Below are 21,275 nucleotides of genomic sequence, written 5' to 3'. Positions count from 1 at the left end.
TATCCTAATGGGAACATTAGCAAAGAATATTTTTTTGTTACCATCTCACCCTCAAAGGCTTTATAACTCCAATCTATGATAATTCAATCAACAAACACAATTAAGCTGGAATCTGATACAAACGAATCTCGAAATATGAGACGGATGTAAGCTAAAATCCTCAAAACCCATCAAATCCAGCGTTCTAATGATAATCGTTTTGATTCACTACTGTTTACCAAATGTTACAAGCATTTCAAACCAATCAGCTCCTTATAAATGTGTTATTTGATATCAGATTTGAAGAAGCACATTTGTGCCTGCATACAAACAGCATGCGAACCCTTATGAAAGCACCATTATGTCACTCTACAGCATGCGGCCCAATAATTAACCCTCATCCCTCTCTCCCTCTCTTTCTCACGCCACTCCTCCTTCCCTGCTTTCTTCCCATTACTGTGGACTGGAAAAGTATGATGTGGCGGCACCAATTATAACAGCCTATTTTCTTTAGTGGCTGCAGAGAGCAAAAGCTTGAGGTTGAAAGTTGGCTCTAAAATCAGCAAGGCTCTCCAAAAAAGCCAGATTAGAGCGGTCAATGCTCACTGCTTTTATCAGCCTCATTAATGACCATCTCACCCCGCAGCCACTGATGGATAACTGTCCATAAAAGCATTTCGGAAAACCACAGATCAAACTGCTATGCAGCTGAAGTACTTTGTGTGTGTACAGAAAGATTCAATTATGGCTTGTGGAGTGATTTGCCTGCATGTTTGATCGGTTTGATCCTCTCTGAGCCCCGAGCAAAGAATTCATTTCAGTGTTTAGCTGTTGTTAATATTGTGATCTTTGATTAGAAAGTCAAAGGGCCTCATAATAAATCTGACAGGCTTGTTGCAGGCATGCAATATACAGAATGCCCTCAGTTGGAGGATTTGGAAATTAAACAGCACCTTTTCCCATGTCAGATTAACATTTTTAATAAGAATAAGTAAGGGCGCTCATATGACTTATGCATATGATGGTATTGCAGAGACGCGGTACAGCCTATATGAACTATGGGTTTTAGCCCTGTGGACTTTTTAGAAATTAAAGTCTCTGAAAAAGCATTTTTAACATTCTCAGTATAGTTTATTTAATTTGTCTACTGCATTAATAGAAGAGTTGTGATTTTTTTAAAGTAATTAAAATTACGCTCATATCGCAAATCATGTATTATGTTTAATAGCATTCAAAATTACAGCTTGATTAATGATTTACAATAAACATATTCTGTGATATTTAGTAATGGGATATTTGCTTAGATTTTTTTTAGCCCATTCATTAAGTTTTATTTTTATCTTAGGCTTTTCAGTGACACTGCTGCTCTCTTGGTAAAATACAAATAAATGAATTAATAAAATTACATTTAAAAAATAAAAATTATGAAATAATCTATTTAATTTATTTTAATTGAATTAGAAATAAAAGCGATAGAGCTGTGGGACAGTAATAATTTTGGGGAATAATATATAAATTATTTTTACACTATACATAATAACATTTATAAAAAAATATATACCATTTTTTTATAATATATAAATAATAATATAAATAATAAAATTCATATTTTTATGATGCATTTGCAAAAAGAACTACAGGAAATCTTTGTCAGACGGGCTCTGTTTTAATTTGTTTGACTTGGAAAATCAGATCAGATTGAATGGGTAATTTTAGGTAAATAAGGTTCACATACCTATTCCTTCTCTAAATGTCACATCTGTGATTGAAGTAGCCCAAGGAATGTAATGAAGTCTGCTGCAGTCCATTATACATAGTCTTTTCTCCTGCATCACAATTTTTAATTTACAGGTCTGACCTTTTCACACTCTTTTGGATTCTCTCTCAATCACCACGCTCCGATATAGTGTAAGGGTCTGACTTAGCCTATTACTTTATATTTCATTCTCTCACATTGTGAAATCAGACACTATTAGCCTGATGTGGCACAGATCTTTCTGGTTGAGCAGATCTTCGCCTGTGGCCTCTCCTGACACCAGTCCACCCTGGCCTGCATTAGATCTCATTTTAGATTAAATGAAAACCCAAGAGACCTTTCACTGACAGGGCCTGAAGACGCATGAAAGACAAACATTGTTTCCTTCCTTGATTCTTCTCCGTTCTTGTTCAAGCTTATTCTTTCAATTACAACCAGACAATGTCCCTCGAAATTCTGCGGATCAATACTGTAATCAGCTGAGACATTACTATTCTTTGGATCATCTGTGAAGTGTAGACGTTAAATGGTTTGCTATGGTACAACAGGGCCCTCTTCTGGATCTTAAACCTTATTGCATGAGAATTTTGGACATTTGCCATGAAGCAGTAATGACGCCTAATTATAACTTGCCGCCACAAAGCTGATGAGGTCTTTGCTTTTCAGCCCCTACAATCAGAACCCTTTATGTAACACTCAATTAATCTCTCAAACAGGCAACAGATCTCTCTCCTGCATGTTACTTTTGAAAATTAGCCTTGGTGACGCACCGATGGCTGCCAACAAATATAGGCCTATTATACCTCGCTGACAAGTGACTCATATGTACTTTTAGACTGTACATGTAAAAAGAAAAAAAAACCTAACATTTAACAGTCGAAAGGGCTTAAGATGGTAGTTTTTCCCTGAACTTTGACAGCGGTCATTATATGTTGTCACTCAGCAAACAAGTGCTTGTGCACATACAGATATAGAGTGCAATACAGAGGATAATGTGCAAATGAGGCACTAATGAGGGCTCTTCTGGTATGTCTAAGGGAGATATGTAAATATTTAACATGGAGTGTGACATTTAAAAAAAGGGTAACATTTTATTAATTAAGCTAATTATACCCCAGCCCCCCCCCCCCCAACCACACACACACACACCATACACACACGCACACAAACTAATACAGAGAATTAGCCTAAAATGTTAACACGTTGTGTGATAAACGTGAACCTTCTACAGTGATTTCTAAAGTTTTGTCATATTGTGTTCTGTTAGCCTCTATTAAATTGTTATTTATTCAGCAAACAAATGATTTAAAGAAAATGTAAACAAAGAAATTCAGAAATATAAAGGTGCAAAGCTATGTTCAAATTTAACATCCTCTTTTTGGCATTTTGCATTAAAGAGAAGGAATCATAAGAAGCCAATCATATAAAGGCCAACATGTTGGATCAACGTCAATGATTTTTATTTCATAATTTTGACTTCTTTTAATGACTTTCTTTTAATTTTCTTATGTAGCGGAAATGGGCTTCCATAAAAAAAATGTATATGATGTGAATTATGCTAATTATCTCTAAGTATCTCATAAGTGTGGCTTTTTATCTTACCATTTTGACCTTAAATGTCATAATTATGACTTTTATCTCATTATTCAGACTTTTGTCTAATAATTATGACTTCTATGTCATAATTCGGATTTACCAAAGAATGTCTGTAACTTCTTATCCGATAATTTAGAATTTTTTGTCATAACTAATATTTTTATCTCATTTTTATTTTTTTTGTCAAAATTCTGACTTTTATGTCATAATTATCATTAACCAATGATTACCATGACTTTTTTTTTCTAATGTGGCAGAAATATATATATATAGGCCTATATAATTTTAATGATATTCTTTCATTATTTGTATTGTCAGATGCACCCAATTTACAGCAGCTGGAATGGGAATGTTGTTAGAAGAATAAAATGGCAAGTGTTATCAGAGCAACCGCATGTCTGGTCCGTCTGACACAAGCCCAGCGGCATCAGCACAGCAGTTGTTACTCAATGATTGTCTTTAGCTCCAAACAGAGCTCTAATTTGAACCTAAAGCTTTAAAGGTGGGTAACACTTCCCCCCACCCACTGTTCCCAGGTATTTAGAGTGAGAGTAGATGAAAAACATACAATGTTAAATGAATGTTTAGACAACAGTACTGTCTTAAAAAATATGTCCCTTCCCTTCAAGCATCTGTAACAGAAATGGCAACAGAACTCAAGAGGAACAAGTGACCTTTTAGAAAATTACATTGCAAAGCTCACAATTCCCTTAGATGATGTTTTCTTTTGCAAGGTACAAAGATGCACCGTTCAATAAGTATTTTTTACTGTGGTGTAGATTCTTCCAGATCCATTGGGGAGACAAAGCCTAGAAATTGTTTTGTGTTTTCACATATCTTTTCTTTAGGATCATTATGGGCAACCTATGTCCTTAATATTCTTACCAGTGTGCATCTGAGAAAAAGTGAGATAAATTAACTTCACAAGTTTGTGAATAACCTGATCATATTATCCATAATCATCCGCACACGATCACTTTAGTGGCTGAGCAATTGCTGTTTGTAATGAAGTTTTAATGACACTGTATGACTCATTCAGTGAGACTGTCTGACAGGTGAGCCTTTTTAAATTTGTTTAGGTTGTATTTTTTTATATACTAGACATGTACTATATGGCATTGTAATTCTGAACATTTCTCAGTCTGCAGTCACGCCGAATGACAGACTGTCACCACAGGAGAACAGAGGAAACCTTAGAAAGGACGTTCAACATGTGAACTTTAATGGGCTGCCTCATTTCTCACATGAATTCAAATGATGTTGTGTGTATGAAAATAAAATGCAATGTAAAATTCCTCTAGGAAATCAAATAAATAAATAAACAAACAGATGTATTTTGTCAGTTATTGATGTGTGCTTTATATCAATGGACAGCTCATGCCTTGATTGCATCATTTTTAATACCTTAAAATCCTTATCATACCAACGTCAAGCACCAACACATTTTTGTTTCTCTTTGTTGTTTCGAAGTGCTGCTTCACCCCACTTTTTTTCAGAACTTCAAACTTTTCAATACGTTTGGTCCCTTTGGACAAAGTTTGTTGTACTCTTGTATCACAGAGATTAGAGATCTGATTGATTCTGTCTACCTTCACCAATAAAGTGGACATATTTTCCCAGAGCTACATTCAGACGAAAAATTTAATTGAAAAACTGAGATGGGGAAAGAAAATACCAAGACTCGAACTCAGTCAAGCCGTCAGGAGTTTTTATGGTGTATGAACAGATGATTGACTAGAGGTTTGGAGGCTTGTGGGATACAGTCATTCTCAGAGAGCACAGGTGAAAACACTGACAGTAGTCTTTCATACCGTAATTATAAAACAAATGTGTCCCCACAAACTTCTGAGACTCTTTCCTGTCCTCCCCCTCATGCATTTCTCTTTAACTGAAGATGGAACCATTAGGCTATACAATGTGTCATGCCCAAAACAATCTCATAAACTGTAGAGAAGACAACAGCTTTTTTTAATGTTCCTTCTTATTTCAGAGACTACACAAAATACAAATTATTTTTGGTATAAGAAAAAAAAATATTTCCCAAATGTAGTACCATTTAAATATTTAAGATCTGATCATAAGGCTGAATGTTATTGCCTTCCTATGGACTGTAAGAAGAATTGACTATATGTTAAATCATTAATGTTTAATGCAATGCCGTTTTTAACTTTATGTGATACTAATTATTTTATCTGCAGGAGTAACACGTGTTTAAAGCAAAAGTCTAAGTGGTAGCCTCTACATTATTTGAAATGGGTTCAATCATTTTTACTCAATATTCACCGACTGAAGTCAAAAACGTCTTTAATCTAGACACTTTAATCAGATAATGTTCATTACATGTTTTAAATATTCAATACATCAGTTCAGTTATACAATTATTTCATAGCTAATGGCATAATTTCCCCCGGCCTTATAGCTAAGATAAGATTAAGTCTTTTATGGCTCCCAGTGACAGTGTGGGTATGTGACGTTTCTATCCTGGGGTTTCTGTATATGGTTATAGCCATTTTGGTGCCCTAAGCATAATTCCTTTATAGTGCCCCCCGCCCCCGGAAAAAAAAAAACGTTTTTGCCAGTTTAACATTAACTTTTTAACGCGCAATCCAACGGACCACTGAGGCGGCGGCGGCACCATCGTTACTTTCTAGAGCAATTAAATACTATTTTCCGCCTTTGTTATATACATCCCTTAAAAGTGCCTAATAATATTTCTATACTGAAATAATATCGGCATTATAATTATTATGACTATGATATGAGGATTGATTTTTCATTAGGCTATTTTTGGTGCCCCCTCAGCACTCGGTGCCCTACGCACAGCGCGTGATGCGCGTGGTGGGAGCGGCGGCGCTGAGAGGCTGAAGGAAGGAACAATGAGTGAGTGACTGGGCCTAATATCTGATTAAAATATTAAAAAGGGCCCCTAAGGCAAGTCAAAACTGTAAATGTGACTTTAATGTAAATGTTGATATCTTATACAAGTTACTTATTTGTATTAATTTGTCTTAGTTTTTCGATCCAAAGCAATTTACACTTCATTCGAGGATCACATAGCTATCAATTCGTGCATTCCTTGGGAATCGAATCTTTGCATCGCTAATACTAGTTATTGTTTGAGCGACATGGGAAATACAAACTATGAAAAAGCAATATTTGATGTGTGTTGCAAACTGAAAATAATTTAGCATTTTGTGTATAAAAAGATATGTTTTAAGGCATTAAAACTTACTGGATATCCATGAAAAATATATAGCATATATAGGCAACATATATATAAATAGATATGATAGAGATCATTTTCCTGACAATAAACATAATAAATCACTTTAGTTATTCTATCTGAAGAACCCAGACGGGACTATCACAACTAACAGTGACAGTCAAATTCTGTGAGAATCCCTGCGGACGTGGGAATGCAACTCTCCATCCAATGGAATGGGGCTATGGGCGTGTCCTCCTGCTGCCAGCCATGCACAAGTTAAAACTGAGCTCGCTCTGAGTCCGTGGGAATGCCGCGCGAGCATCCTGGCGCGCGTGTGGGATTTCTGAACTTTCTGTGTTTGTCTCCTGTTCCCTCGTGGATACAGCAGAAAACTGTCTCTGATACTCAAGAACATTCTGTGGCTGTTTACATTCGCGTTCAGCATGGAACTTTACAGATTTCTCATTCTCTTGCTTTCACTGACAGGTAGTTCAGCGCGAGGAGTAGAAACACACGGATTGTCTTACGCGTCCACACCAGAACTCTCCGAGGACGCGATACTGGTGGAAAACAACGGTATACACGTGCCTTTTGGGAGATCTGTTTACATCGATCCCATCAACGACTTGGTCATTGAAGTTCAGCCTGGAGACAGGTGCAGTATCACCGTTCTGGATAATGATCCACTGTCTCAGAGACCGGGACATGTGTCTCCTAAAAAGTTCCCTTGTGAATTTGGTCCTAACGATGTGAGATACTCTCATTTCGGTTCTAGGAGCCCTGCGGGTGACAGAGTGAAGCTGCAACTCAGGTATGACACTCAGACTGAAACTATTATCATCCCCTTTATGCTGGAAGTTGAGGTTGTTTTCACACAATTGGAGATTGTTACTAAGAACATGCCTCTTATTGTTGATAAACTGCGTGGTACTAGTAATCCTATTGGCAGAAAGATTTTAGACTTTACCTATGATAAAGACTCTGAACAATGTGAGGTAACATCGCTGGCTGCCAGCAGTGTTCTTCCTAGATTTGGTAAAGTTGTTGATGAGAGCAAACTGGAAAAAATGATGGACTGTGACCTGTTTCTTAAATCAAATATCCACTATGAGCACACATCTTCACACAAGTCACCTAATAAGGATTATATCCCAATGGTCGTGGAGCTACGGAGCAAAGAAAATAATTTACTGAAGCAAGAGTTTTTCCATGTGATGATCCGAATAAAAGAGGGCGAAGAAAACACTCCCCCCAGACCGAGTTTTGTGGCTATGATGATGATGGAAGTTGATCAGTTTGTTTTGACGGCTTTAACTCCTGATATGTTGGCTGCGGAGGACACGGAATCCAATCCTGATGATCTCATTTTCAACATCACTTCTCCTCTGTCCTTTGAGGAGGGTTATATCGTGAGTACAGATGATAGGAATTTACCCATCACATCCTTTTATCAAAGGGATCTGAAATATCTGAAAATAGCCTACAAACCTCCCTCTCTGGACTCCGATACAGAGAGGATCTTTCAAATAGAGTTTGAGGTCATAGACACAGATGGTGGCATTTCAGACCCTTTTGCTTTCATGATTGTTGTGAAGCCCATGAATACATTAGCGCCAGTAGTCATTAAGAATACCGGCCAGCTATTATATGAAGGCCAGTCTAGGTCTTTGTTTACTCAGAGCAATTTAGAAATTAGTGATGAAGACAACCTGGACAGTGTGATGATAACGGTGGTTGATGGACTGCGTCATGGTCTCTTAACTGTTCTAGGCACCAGCAGGAAGTATTTTACCCCAGCTGACCTGGAGATTGGCATTGTGGTTTACCAGCATGATGGTAGTGACACATACAGTGATAATATAATTTTCAGAATGTCAGATGGCAAGAATGAGGTTGAGTTTTTGTTCCCCATCACAATTGTACCCACAGATGATGAGCCGCCCATCATAAATGCAAACACTGGGCTTATTTTATTTAAAAATCAGATGGTGCCCATTTCGCAGCTTATGCTCAGCGCAGCAGATATTGACTCTGAAGATTCCACTATTAAATTTACAATCGAGCCTCCCCTTTCTGCTATTGGTGAGGTTGTGGTGAGGCAATCTGAAGCACCTGAGGACCCGTCATCCTGGAAATTTAATGCAGAAGATGGTGTGTATGAGAAAGTAGTGACACAGTGGCTACAGAAAGATATTACAGATGAGAAGCTATTCTATAGGCATACTGGTTCACACATCACAGAGACAGTTACTGATCAGTTTGTTTTTAAAGTACAAGATGATGCTGATCCTCCGAACCAATCTGGTGAGAATATTTTTATTATTAAAATTTTACCTATTGACGATATTCCACCTGTGCTGTTCCCTGGCACTACTTTGCAGATGACAGTACATGAGTACCAGCTGACTCATTTTAGCAAGAATTTTCTTCGTTACACTGACTTGGACTCTGAGGACCGTGACCTAAAATATACAATAACTCGACCACCAACTGACATGGATGAGAATAGTCCCATTAAATTTGGGTCTGTTGTTTTAACAGACAGCTCAGATACTGGCATAACAGAATTTACCCAAGCACAAATTAACCATCATAAGATTTCCTACAGTCCACCAGACCTTGAGCTCGGCATCATACCTCATGTGGTGCAGTTCCATTTCACAGTAGAGGACACCGCTGGAAATGGTGCTGATGGAGTTTTTACAATTTTTTTGCAGCCTGTAAACAACAAACCCCCACAGATAACGAACACTGGATTCACAGTCTTTGAGAGAGGGGTGCATGTCATCACGAGTGCCGAACTTGACGCAAATGACCTTGACACTGACAGTAAGCTAATTTCATTCACACTAAGTAAAACCCCACTACATGGCCGTGTTGAACTTATATTTACGGATTTAAAACAAGGGAGTAGTTTCAATTTGATGGATATCTCTGATGGCAGAGTATCTTATGTCCACAATGGAGATGAAACGACAAGTGACTCTTTTAAACTTGATGTTAGTGATGGTGTTCATGTTGTAACGATCACCGTGAAGGTAGCGGTAAAGCTTATTGATGACAAAGCACCAACGCTCAGCCTCACAAAGGGCACCTTTGGCTCTCGCCTGGACGTGCTGGAAAATGGTGCCACAGAAATTACCGCTAATGTCATCCAGGGAAAAGATGAGGACACTGATGACTTGAGGTTGACGTTCATTGTCGAAGAAGCCCCTAAGTTTGGAGAAATTCTGGTGAGTGGAGTTTCTTCAAGCAGATTCACCCAAGCTGATATCATCAGTGGTCTGGTTGTGTATTCTCACACCAGCGGTGAGATTGGTTTTACTTCGATAGAAGATTTTTTCAACCTGACCCTTTCTGATATGTCTGATGAGTGGAATGTAGGGGGTAACCGAGTAAACGGAGTCCGTGTTCATGTCACCATTCTCCCTGTAGATAACCAGACTCCAGAGGTCACAGTTGGTAATACCTTTAACGTCTTTGAGGGGGATAAAAACACAATCGGTAGGCATCAGATAAGGGTTGAGGATGCAGACACTCCATTTGAGGACATCCTGTGCACCATCATTGTTCAGCCCACATTAGGATATGTGGAAAACATCTCTCCAGCACCAGGCTCTGAAAAGTCAAGGTCAGGAATGGCAGTAAGTGCTTTTACCATCAGAGATGTGAATGAAGGTCATATTCATTATGTCCAAAGCATACATAAAGGGGTTGAGCCAGTGGAGGACAGGTTCACGTTCAGATGTTCAGATGGTGTGAATTTCTCAGAGAGGCAGTTCTTTCCCATTGTCATTATTCCCACCAACGATGAAAAACCAGAGATATTTATGCGAGAGTTTGTCGTAATGGAGGGCATGAATGTTATCATTGACACACCGCTCTTGAATGGAGTTGATGCTGATGTTCCGGCAGAAGAGTTGACATTTATCATCACCAAACCCCCACATCATGGGTTCATCCTCAATCAGCTTGCTAGTGGCTCCATCCCAATCACCAACTTCACACTGGGACAAATCAAGGAAGCCTCTAGCATAATTTATGAACATGATGATTCTGAAACCACTGAAGACAAGTTTTATGTTCTTCTTACAGATGGGAAACATTTAGTTGAAGGCACCATTATGATCATGATTATCCCTGTGGATGATGAAACTCCAAGGCTTGCCATTAACGATGGACTTGAAATCGATATTGGCGAGACAAAAGAGATAAATAGTAAAGTACTAAAGGCTACTGATCTGGATTCAGAGGATGATTTCCTAACTTTCATTGTTCGCTACGGCCCCAGTCAGGGCTTCCTTCACAGAAAATCAGGATATGTGGAGAAAAGATATGCCAAATCTCTGGAGAACATAACAGTTGGCATGAATTTTACACAAAACGAGGTGAACAAAGGTCTAATTTTGTACACTCACAATGGACAGGAAGGCATTCGTGATCTTGTAAAGTTTGACGTAACAGATGGCATCAATCCTCTAATTGACAGATATTTCTATATTACAGTGGGCAGCATTGACATGGTGTTTCCTGATGTCATCAGTAAGGGGGTGTCTCTTAAAGAAGGTGGCAAAGTGACGCTCACTACGAACCTCCTTAGCACTAGCGATCTCAACAGCCCTGATGAGAAATTAGTCTTCACCATCACAAGAGCCCCAGTGAGAGGGCATTTGGAAAGCACAGATACACCAGGTATGCCTATTGTGTCTTTTACCCAGTTACAGCTGGCCGGGAGCAAGATCTACTACATCCATACTGCCGATGATGAAGTCAAGATGGACAGCTTTGAGTTTGAGGTGACCGATGGCTACAACCCTGTGTTCCGCACATTCCGTGTTTCAGTTGTTGATGTTGACAATAAAAAGCCAGTACTGACCATTCATGACCTTCTAGTGACTGAGGGACAGAACAAACTCATTACGCCCTTTGAGTTGACCGTTGAGGACCAAGACACAGCCGAGCACCTACTGAAGTTTACAGTCACCCAACTGCCCATTCATGGCAAACTTCTCTTCAACAACAGCCGACAAGTGACATTGTTCACAAAGCAGGACCTAAATGAGAATATGATCAGCTACAAGCATGATGGCACTGAGTCGGACAAGGACAGTTTTTCTTTTACAGTCACTGATGGAACCCATTCAGATTTTTTTGTATTCCCTGATACCATTTTTGAGACACAAAGGCCTCAGACCGTGAAGATCACCATTGCGTTGGTTGACAACGGTGTGCCTCAGATAGTGGTTAACAAAGGTGCACCGACTTTAAAGGTGTTGTCTGCAGGTCACTTCGGTTATCAAATCACAAGCAAAGTCCTGAAGGCAGTGGACAGAGACAGCAGCCCGGATGCTTTGGTTTTTCACATTACTGCACAGCCAGAGCATGGCTACCTGATTAACCTGGACAGAGGGAATGACTCCATCAACACCTTCACACAAGGTAACGTATCATCAGAACAGAAATGTTCTTATCACCATTGTTTGCATTGTGTGAAACTTTATTACTTTTACACTCAGTGTGCTAGAACTGTGCAATGTAATGCTTTTTAGAACTGTCATTTAAATATACATGTAAGAATTTTCTTCAAATGCTATGTACCCATCATGTTCAGGACAGGTTCTCTGCGCTTATTAATGCTTGAAATAATGTAGTTCCATCTTGAAACAGACACTTTGCCCTTTGCCAATAGTACAGGCTGTAAGATGTGTCTGCCTCTTAGCCTTCGGCTTAAATTCTTGATGAGACAACTAGAGCGTTCACACATCTCCTTTCAATTATTAAGTTCTTAGAATACTTTTGCCTTCTAATGTCCCTGTAGTGACTGACTATTGTTTAAAAAAAGAGTTACTGGTTGGAGGCAAACCACATTTGAAATAGTTAAAGGTGAAGTATGTAATTTATGAGCCGCTAACCATGACGAACAGAATTGAAATCTGTATTTTTTAAGCATTTTGACTGGGCCGTACATAACAAAAGTGGCTCAACCAGTGGCATGAGTTTGGGGCGGGGCTACCTGTTAATGGAACTATGGCACATTACACACTCAAACTTTAACTAGCTATTTAAATACTGAAGATTCTTTGTTTTATTCTCTTTAAATATTCAAGCGGTTTAAAACTTGATGTTTTTGTTGGGGCAGTTGGATGTTTAATGATTAATTTATTTTATTACATGCATGAGATGTGACTGTTATGATGCCTAAGAAATGACTGGGACAATGCAGTTATTTGCAAATTTGCAAACCCCTGGCCATATTATCTGTAACAAGTTTAGCTTTTTTTAAGGGGGAAAAAAACACACACAAAACAAAATGTATATAGGAGGGATGAAATCTTGTCATTGTAAAATTTTATATATAATAATTTTAATTTTATATCTAAAATTATAATTGTATACATAAAAAGCTTTTTTATTAAATTATATAGATCTTGCAGATTTTGCAAAGCTGTTTATAAACTAAGGAGCAACTCTTGTTGCTTTGAAAATTTGATCATATCACCATAATAATTATATAATCAATATAATAATTTTGTCTTAACCATGAAAATACATAAACAAGTGTATTTTTAAATGTTTTAAAAGCTTTACGTAATGCAAACAGGTCAGTCTCCAAACCTATCAAACTCTATGCAAATTTGCAAAAATTTAAATCAACTACTCTACTTTTCAATTTTAAAAATGTCCTTCTGCACATCCTTGTAGTGTCTTTTAGCCAGAATAATAATTTTCCCTGATCAGCAAAGGTTCATGACCTCTAACAGCTAAAGCATAAACGCACTCCTTCAAACATGAGTGTCAAGTGAGAAGATGCGAAATCCATGTCAGACTAACTTAGTCTGAAATGTGTCCCAGACGCTGGAAGAGGGCAGAAGTGTGAAAACGAGAGGGAGAGACCTGGCAAACCTGACTTGACCTCATCAGTACGAGCAGTGAAGCAGAAGGGACAATCACTTCTCTTTATTTACTTTGCCCTTTCCCAATATTCTTCTACCACTTGCTCTTTGGCATTCGCTAAATATTTCACGATGAGAGTGTGTGCTGGTGATGAAAGTAGACATTTTATTTTCAATATGAAAAGCGGTTTCACCCATGCATAAAGAATCATGGGTTTACATTTTTATGAGGCTTCTTCCTCTAATATAAAAAATTTAAAGAAGTGGGTCAGAGCAAAAGGAACAGAGAGCCAGGTTGTTCATGGTACACTGTAACTTAACCACTGTGTATCAGTGCAGATGTGGTTAAGGGGTCTAATTTGGTAGATGGGGCAGACCAGATGTAAGGAAGTCTTAGGCTGGAATCCTGTGTTTAAAATTCTTGTTCTCGCCTATCATTATGTAACAGCTTGTCACCTGTTTTGCTGATTGTTTTGTGACTCCCTCCCTGCTGCTTTGCTGAAAATTCTCACCTGGATTTATTGAAACTTAAAAAACTTTTATTTGAAGATGTGTTTTGCAAAACCAAGAATGCCCTTTGCATTAAAATGAAGATATTTGTAAGTTAAGCGGCTTATAGAATAAATTTGATCTTTGAGCATTTCACTCCAGGGTCATAAAATATGACGATTTTAATAGGTTGTTTTGATCTATTTTCTTCTGAATGAATAATACATTACATTTGTGAGGTTTAATCTTACAGTTTAGTTTTTTTACTGTGTTTTCAGCTGACATGGATGATCTTAAGATCTGCTATATCCTGAAGGATGCCACCAGTGCCAATGCCACCAGTGACCTCTTTAGTTTCAACGTGGAGGACAATGGTAAGTCCTAAAAAATCAGCATTCAAATTTTTATTTAATTATGCATTTAGAATTATTAACGCATTTAGCCATATAATGTGAAGAACGATACTGCATAAATTATTTGAATTCATGAATGATATAATGTGCTCTGATTTTAGGTGCCATTGCATACGGAATAGCTTAGATGATTAATTGTGAATGTTTAGACCCGAGAGGCATATATTCAGATATGTAGCATTCAAATAGGCTTTTTCTTTCCATGGTAGATGAACTGTCTGTGTGCAGCTTATTACATGCTGTGCTACCTTTGACTGGGGAAAAAAAGAAAAAATGAAAATGAGTTTTAGTACATCAAAGAAAAACTTAAAAGTGAGTGTGGGTTAGAATGACCCTAGGAACATATTTCAACAGTGTAGGATTAAATCTGGTGAGGCATAGGTAATCATGTAGAAATTAGGTTGAACGTGACGATCCAGTCACTGTTACTGGAATCGCTTACGGCTGAAGACCTTGTTGCGATTGAGCTTGCGGCTAAAGACCTTGTTGCGGTTACTGATGATATGTGATTTAGTTGGAAAGCCAAATATGTGATATGCACTTTACAAAGCACACTATAGGAGTGCCACGTTGAGTGTCTTTGTCAGTGCCTCACAAGGGCACATCATGGATTGAAGGGTCTGCATACGCTCAACACAAAGGGCCGTTAGAGGCAAGATGACACATAATTAGAGCTTGTAGTTGGGATTTTAAGCCACACACCCCTTGTCTGGCTTACAATTACTTTGATTATTAGAGGGTCTCTGGCATTGAAAAGAGTTGGGAAAATACAAGCTCTGGAGAAAAACAGCTGGAGAACTGCATTATAAAGGCTTCATGTCTCTCTCATGCTCACAATCACCAGTTGTGTCATGAAATAATCTGTTGCGGCATGAAATGATAATAATTAAAGTCTGCTTAGAATCTTCAAGTCAAGAGACATTAACTGTTTGAAAGGATCGGTACATGGCTGCTTTTTTTGTTTTTAGTCAGGACGTTAAATAGGGGTTTAATGGTACACTAAAGTCACGATTCAATACAAATCGCGATACTGAAGTCACAATACGATATTATCGCAATATTTTAAGCCCAAAATTATAATTTTTTTGTTATTATTATTAAAATATTATTTTATTATAATCAGGACCCACAAATATCATTCATTGCATTATATCCAACATTATAGTAGTTTAATGTAGCAATGTCACTGACACTCCGTAAATTTTCTTTTTTTCCTCACTTACGCGCTCAATGCAGGCATTTATTGGATCTCTTACACAAACTCTCCCAGTGCTCTATTAATGCACTATTTAAAACTCTTTGAATCATCAATCTACTAAAACTACATTTAAATTATGTTTGCGCTTTCACTTTGAGGAGTGCCGTTCCAGCGCATGTGCTTCAGATGATCAGTGTAATCAATCACAGTTCTAATCGCAAGAAAGTGTGTCAAAATTTCTTCTCCCCAAACTGTAAATATTTAGTTTCAAACATTTAAATTCTGCATTTACTCATTCACATGTTATTTTCACGCATTGGCATTTGAACATCCGTGTCTATTTCAGAATGCGCGTCATTGTAAATCTGTTAATCATAAATATTGGATTTGGATTAGACCACTCGATTGATTATTTTACGATACCTTTATGACATTTTTTTGGATCTTTTAAGTTTTCGAGGAATGGACTTTAAATGGAGGGACAGAAATGTGTTTGGAAGTTGAATGAAAATCTTATAGGTTTGATACTACATGAGGGTGAGTAGCCTACATGATGACAGAATTTAGATTTTTGGGTGATTTAAAGCTTATAAATACAGTAAGCTGAGCCTTGGATAAAACTAAATCTATATCCAAATCATACCGTTTACATCAACGATACATATCGTCACATTATTATATTGCGATATCGTGATATAATGATGTATCTTTATACCCCAATTTTAAATAATTAACAGTTTTAATCCAATTAATTGCTTGGTGTGCTGATTAATTGTATGTTTATAGAACTTTTATAGATATTTAAAAAATGCTTTTATAAATATGATCATATTTTTAATTTAATACATTTTTTAAAATCACAAAATCTGTTGACATGCACAGTTTTTAGAATCGTTTTGATTTATGTTTTTATTTTTTCCCTCAAGTTTACCCCCCATATTTGGTGCAGTTGTGGTTGTCATTTGTCCTACTGTCAGTCATCTCTCAATTCAGGAAAGACTGAGGAGTAGGAACTCTTTGTTATGCAGCTGTGTTGGTGTCTGGCCCCTGAGCCCTGTGGGTCATTACCGGTTTTGTTTCTGTGTATTCCTGGGAGATAGTTTCACTCCATTGGTGGTGGAGGCATTTATTTTATAGGAAAGATTCCAAGCAGTAAGCATCTATTTTTTACAGATGTTGTGTGCAAACACAAAAGGGCTCAGTTTAGCCTCTTATCATGAGGTGCCTCAAGGTTTTCTCCTAGGACCCTTTTTTTCTACATTTGTGCAGTAATATACAGCTTCTGCTTGAAATGCAGTGATACAAACACTCTGCCACATTATGCCTGAAAAAGCTGGGCTAATTAGACTATCTTAGATTGTGCTTGTCCAAAGAGCCCAACAACCACAGCAAACATAATAAACCCCATTTTATGTCCAATTTGTGTTAAACAGCTGCATTTATATAATGCCCTCTGTTAGATTGCGACTTGCATATTCAGTACAAGTTGTATTCCAGAGGGGTTTAATTAATTGTTTTGTTTTTCTAAATGTTCTTTCCTTGCGTACCCTATAATGATGATGAGGCTGCATGTTTTCCACATGCAGTTTAGAGGATCTTTTTAAGTTTGAGTTTAAAAAAGATTCTGGCCTTCCAAAGATATTTCTGGATGCACTTTGTGTGCAAATCTTCCGTCCTTATGGTGTATGGCTAAGGCTGAATGCTAGCTTTATCTATGTCTGTAAACTGTCCATCAGAGTTTGGCCTAGATCATCTAGTTTGTTTATCTTTGCCTCTGTCTCTTTTGCTCCGTTCCAAAACCTTGTGAGCTGCCTCTGGAGACAACATTGTAAGGCATCAAAGGTGTGCTCCAAACGTGAAAGCTGTTCCAAAATGTTGGCAACTTCATTATTCTGCCTCCTAAAGCCCTGTGCAAATTCATGGAGGTTGACGAGTTGCTGGACTGTTGGTTTCTGTTTTGTCTCTGAAATCACCAACTTTCATTGAAAATCAATGATATCTGGTTGTTCTGTTGTTGCAAATAGTTGTTAGTACAATATTAATGTGCCTTAAGGAACTTTGCATTTAAAAAACATTGAACATTGCATTGCATTCAAGTTCAGTGAAAAAAAAAAGTTAAAAGGTGGACAAGGCAATAAATAAATACATTTTTATTCAATACTGAAACGTATTGATAAACATTATGTTTGTTTGTGCTATGTATTTTTATACCTAAAGATTTGCGCTGTTAGCTTAGCAACATCCTAACTGCACACTCTATCACTGTATCCGAAATCTGCTGTACACTCGTTCACCATCACCGACATTAATCCACTAATATTGTGTGCTTAAAGTAGTGAATAAAAACAAGTAAGCGAATTTGAACACTGCACCAGAAGTGCTGTGGACGCCAGCATCTGGAGAGACACGGGAGTTAATTTGCAGCTCAGTGAATGGGTATTCTCTAGCTGCTAGCCATTGAGCGTGCATCGGTTGTACACTCGTTATTGAGGTGCATTATGGGATTGAATGAGTGCACGTGATAATGGCCACTATGGTTTCAGACACCATTACAAACGGCTGTCTCCTCAAATAGTGCACAATAAGGCTATAGGAGGCGATTTCGGACACCGCCTATTTAAGATGTTCTGCCTTCTGTGTTGTCAGCGATGCAGCTCATTAGGTTTTAGAACAGAGCTAATAGGCGTTTAAACTGTTTTTAGTCATGTAAACACCCTCTGACTGACACTAATAAATGCAGTTCTCCGTTTAAATGATTTTGCAACTTGTGGCCCCCAAATTTAACGGGTAAAAGAGGACAGATTTATCAGTTACCCTTTCTTTGCAAAAGGTCATGACGGATAACACTCATTCTGATTCCTTTACCCCTCTCCCTGCAATCATGCCTCTGAGGCACAGATAGATATATGACAGGAACGACTGCAGGGACACACAGAGGCTACAAAGAACAGAGGGAAGCTTTACGTGACTCATCATAGCTCTGGGATGTTTTTGTTTTTTTTTGCTGTTGGGCTGAGGGAAATATTTTTCAACATTTTTTGATGTGAACTTACAGCAGTGTTCGCTCTAAAGCAAAATGCCATTATGTACTACTCAAATATATATATATTTTTTGTATCATTAAAAAGAAAGCTTGGTATATTTTCAACAGACCTGACCATCAACATCAGGTTGAGAAACAAAACGGTGCCTAATTTATGCCATTTTAAACAATTTTTCTGGAAGGCAGTCTTGCAGACTGTTTAGGTTGTTCCTAAATCTCTGTTGTGTCTGGGATAAATAAAACAACTCATTGCTTGCTCTGTTTTTCTTGTTGTGCACATTGTATTATGGAGATTTTTGCTGGGGATTTGTTGAACATGGTCCAGTTCGCTGTATGAACAATAAAGAGCAATGCTTTTTTTAGCGTGGATGTAGATAACCATATGTTTGAGCCATTTATTTTTTCTTCCATATCAAATTAACCAGAGATAATGTTACAATGGGATGTTTTTGAAGCTCTGTTTCTCATTGTTGTCTAGACATAATATTGTGGATTCACATGTGGATTCGCAAGAGCTAGCATTGAATTTCCACTGAATGTTGGGGGTTGTGCAGGTATTTAGGGTCAGTTCAGATGTGGATTTCTGGTTTAACCTTAGACCTGCATGGCTGACTGATTCAACGACAAGACCACACCTGCAGGAATTCCTGGTTAAACATTTTGAAGTGCCATTGATCGAGTGGACAGGTGTCAGACTAATGTCAGACCAAAAGTCTGCTGTTCTTCAAACAATGTTCTTCTGAATAAGGTTATGCAGGTCGTTGGCGAAGACAGAGGGACGGAAGGGATTATTTGAGGGCATCCAGACAAGCTGTGACCTTCGCTGAAGAAAATGTCCTGTGTTTGTGATTGTTTAAATCTGAGCAGCCTAGAGACTCTGAACTGTCTTCATTGCTTGTCCACATGTTTTTGTTCAATGTATCCAAGTTCTGCTAGACTAGCTCAGTCTTCTCAGTCCAACCAGAAAACAGTAAAACAGACAGCCAAGACTTTGTGCCTGAAGCCAAGAGCCCATTGAGCTAGATGAGGAAAGACTAGAGGATCCGTGAAAAGACCAACAAGCTGCTGTTTTTAGCTAAAGCACAGTTTGAGCAAACATCCATTAGAATGAATGTGTTGATAATCTAGCTGATAGCTATGTTGAGATGTTTTCTACTCTTCGAGAAGCACCTAAATGCAAAAATTGCATTAATGACTGGATGTATTCTGTTCCTGTTTATGATCTGCATCAATGGTGCTTGTGAGGGAGGACATAAGACCTTGTCAGTGGCACACAACTGCTTATTTATAGACGTGCATGTAATCTTTGAATTAGTGTTATTTTTTTAATTAATCTTAGTCACTAAAATCTTAGCAATTTTAGTTGTTTTTTTATTTCGAATAAAATATATTTTATGTATTTATTACTCAATATTTGTCAATATACTCTACCAATTAAAAGTTTGGGGTCAGTATGAATTTTTTTTTTTTTTAAAGAAATAAATACTTTCATTGAGCAAAGATGTATTAAATTGGTCAAAAGTACCAGTGAAGACTTTCTATTTGAAATAAACGCTTTTCTCTTGAACTTTTTATTAATAAAAGAATCCAGTAAAAAAATTGTATCACAGTTTCCACACAAATATCAAGCAGCACAACTGTTTTCAACATTGATAGTAAAAAGAAATGTTTCTAAAGCAGAAAATCAGCTTATTAGAATGATTTCTGAAGGATCATGTGACACTGAAAAGTGAAGACTGGAGTTAGGAAAACTAAAATAATGAAAAATCAGCTTTGCCATCACAGGAATAAATTACATTTAAAAATATATAAAAATGAGGAGAACGTTTTTTTTTTAAATTAATTATAATAATATTCCACAATAGTACTGTTTTTACTGTATTTTTGTCCAAATAAATGCAGTCTTGGTGAGCATAAGAGACTTTTGAATGTAGTTTGTTACGGGAAAAGCGTATTCACAATGTAACTTGTACGTTTTGACTTGCACATATCTTGCATTATTTGATAGTCATTTTCATTTTAGATTTTTCTTATTCTAATTATCAGATTAATTCTATAAACTACAGGTGAGGAAATCAATAAATAAATATTAGTATGTGCAACAGATAAAATAGCTTTTGATAAACAGGCGTCAAAGTAGTTGTTTTTGACTTGTATGTTTAACTAAGTTTTGTGAGCGTGGAGTTCTCAGGAGTTGTTGATGTTGATGCTTTCGGCAAACAGATAATAAAAAGAAGTAATTGTCCCTTAAAGCACATAATACTCTACTATTCTCATTCATTCTCATGTTCAAATATATTTTCCAACCCTGTTAAGATAAGATCTTTATATGTCACTATAGTAGTTTGTACTATACGTACCCTCAGGGGTCATCTTCATTTGACTTCTGTCTGTCTTTTGGGAGGATTGAGATTTTTGCTATCTGATGAATTATTTGTGAGCTCTATTTTTAGATGTTGTTAAGAAGTTCTTTAAAGTTTCTGGATAGAGTGAAGCTTCTCATGCATCTGGCTCTGATTAGCTTTTAATGAGCTATTCTCATGAGTGAATGTCAGCTGTTGTGCTGTCATGTCTTTCTAGGAAACTCTGTCTGAACTATCCGGCTTTGAAACACTACTGTTTAATAAAGTCATTAGGGGCTTTTTGTGTGAGAAGCTTCATGAAGACTGTCAGTATCAGGGTTTGGACAAATCCACTGGGCTT

The 21,275-nt window shown here is 37.4% G+C and overlaps 1 protein-coding gene across 2 annotated transcripts in view; it reads left to right on the top strand.

Annotated features, from left to right (window-relative positions):
- The first annotated feature begins 6,923 nt into the window (after window positions 1-6,923).
- The window catches only part of frem2a (FRAS1 related extracellular matrix 2a), a 58,706-nt gene continuing 44,354 nt past the window's right edge, over window positions 6,924-21,275 (top strand). For both annotated transcript variants that reach the window (XM_077242659.1, XM_077242658.1), the window contains exons 1-2: window positions 6,924-11,975; window positions 14,197-14,292. In XM_077242659.1, the coding sequence (XP_077098774.1) occupies window positions 6,980-11,975; window positions 14,197-14,292 (5,092 nt within the window). In that variant the 5' untranslated portion in view covers window positions 6,924-6,979. The remainder of the gene's footprint in view (window positions 11,976-14,196; window positions 14,293-21,275) is intronic.

Source organism: Siphateles boraxobius, unplaced genomic scaffold (assembly GCF_051911475.1).
Source record: "Siphateles boraxobius isolate OS27281-9 unplaced genomic scaffold, OSU_SipBor_1 25, whole genome shotgun sequence".
In the NCBI taxonomy this organism is placed as follows: Eukaryota; Metazoa; Chordata; class Actinopteri; order Cypriniformes; family Leuciscidae; genus Siphateles; species Siphateles boraxobius.
The sequence above is the reverse complement of the archived record's forward strand: the minus strand, read 5'-3'. Positions and strand labels throughout refer to the sequence as shown.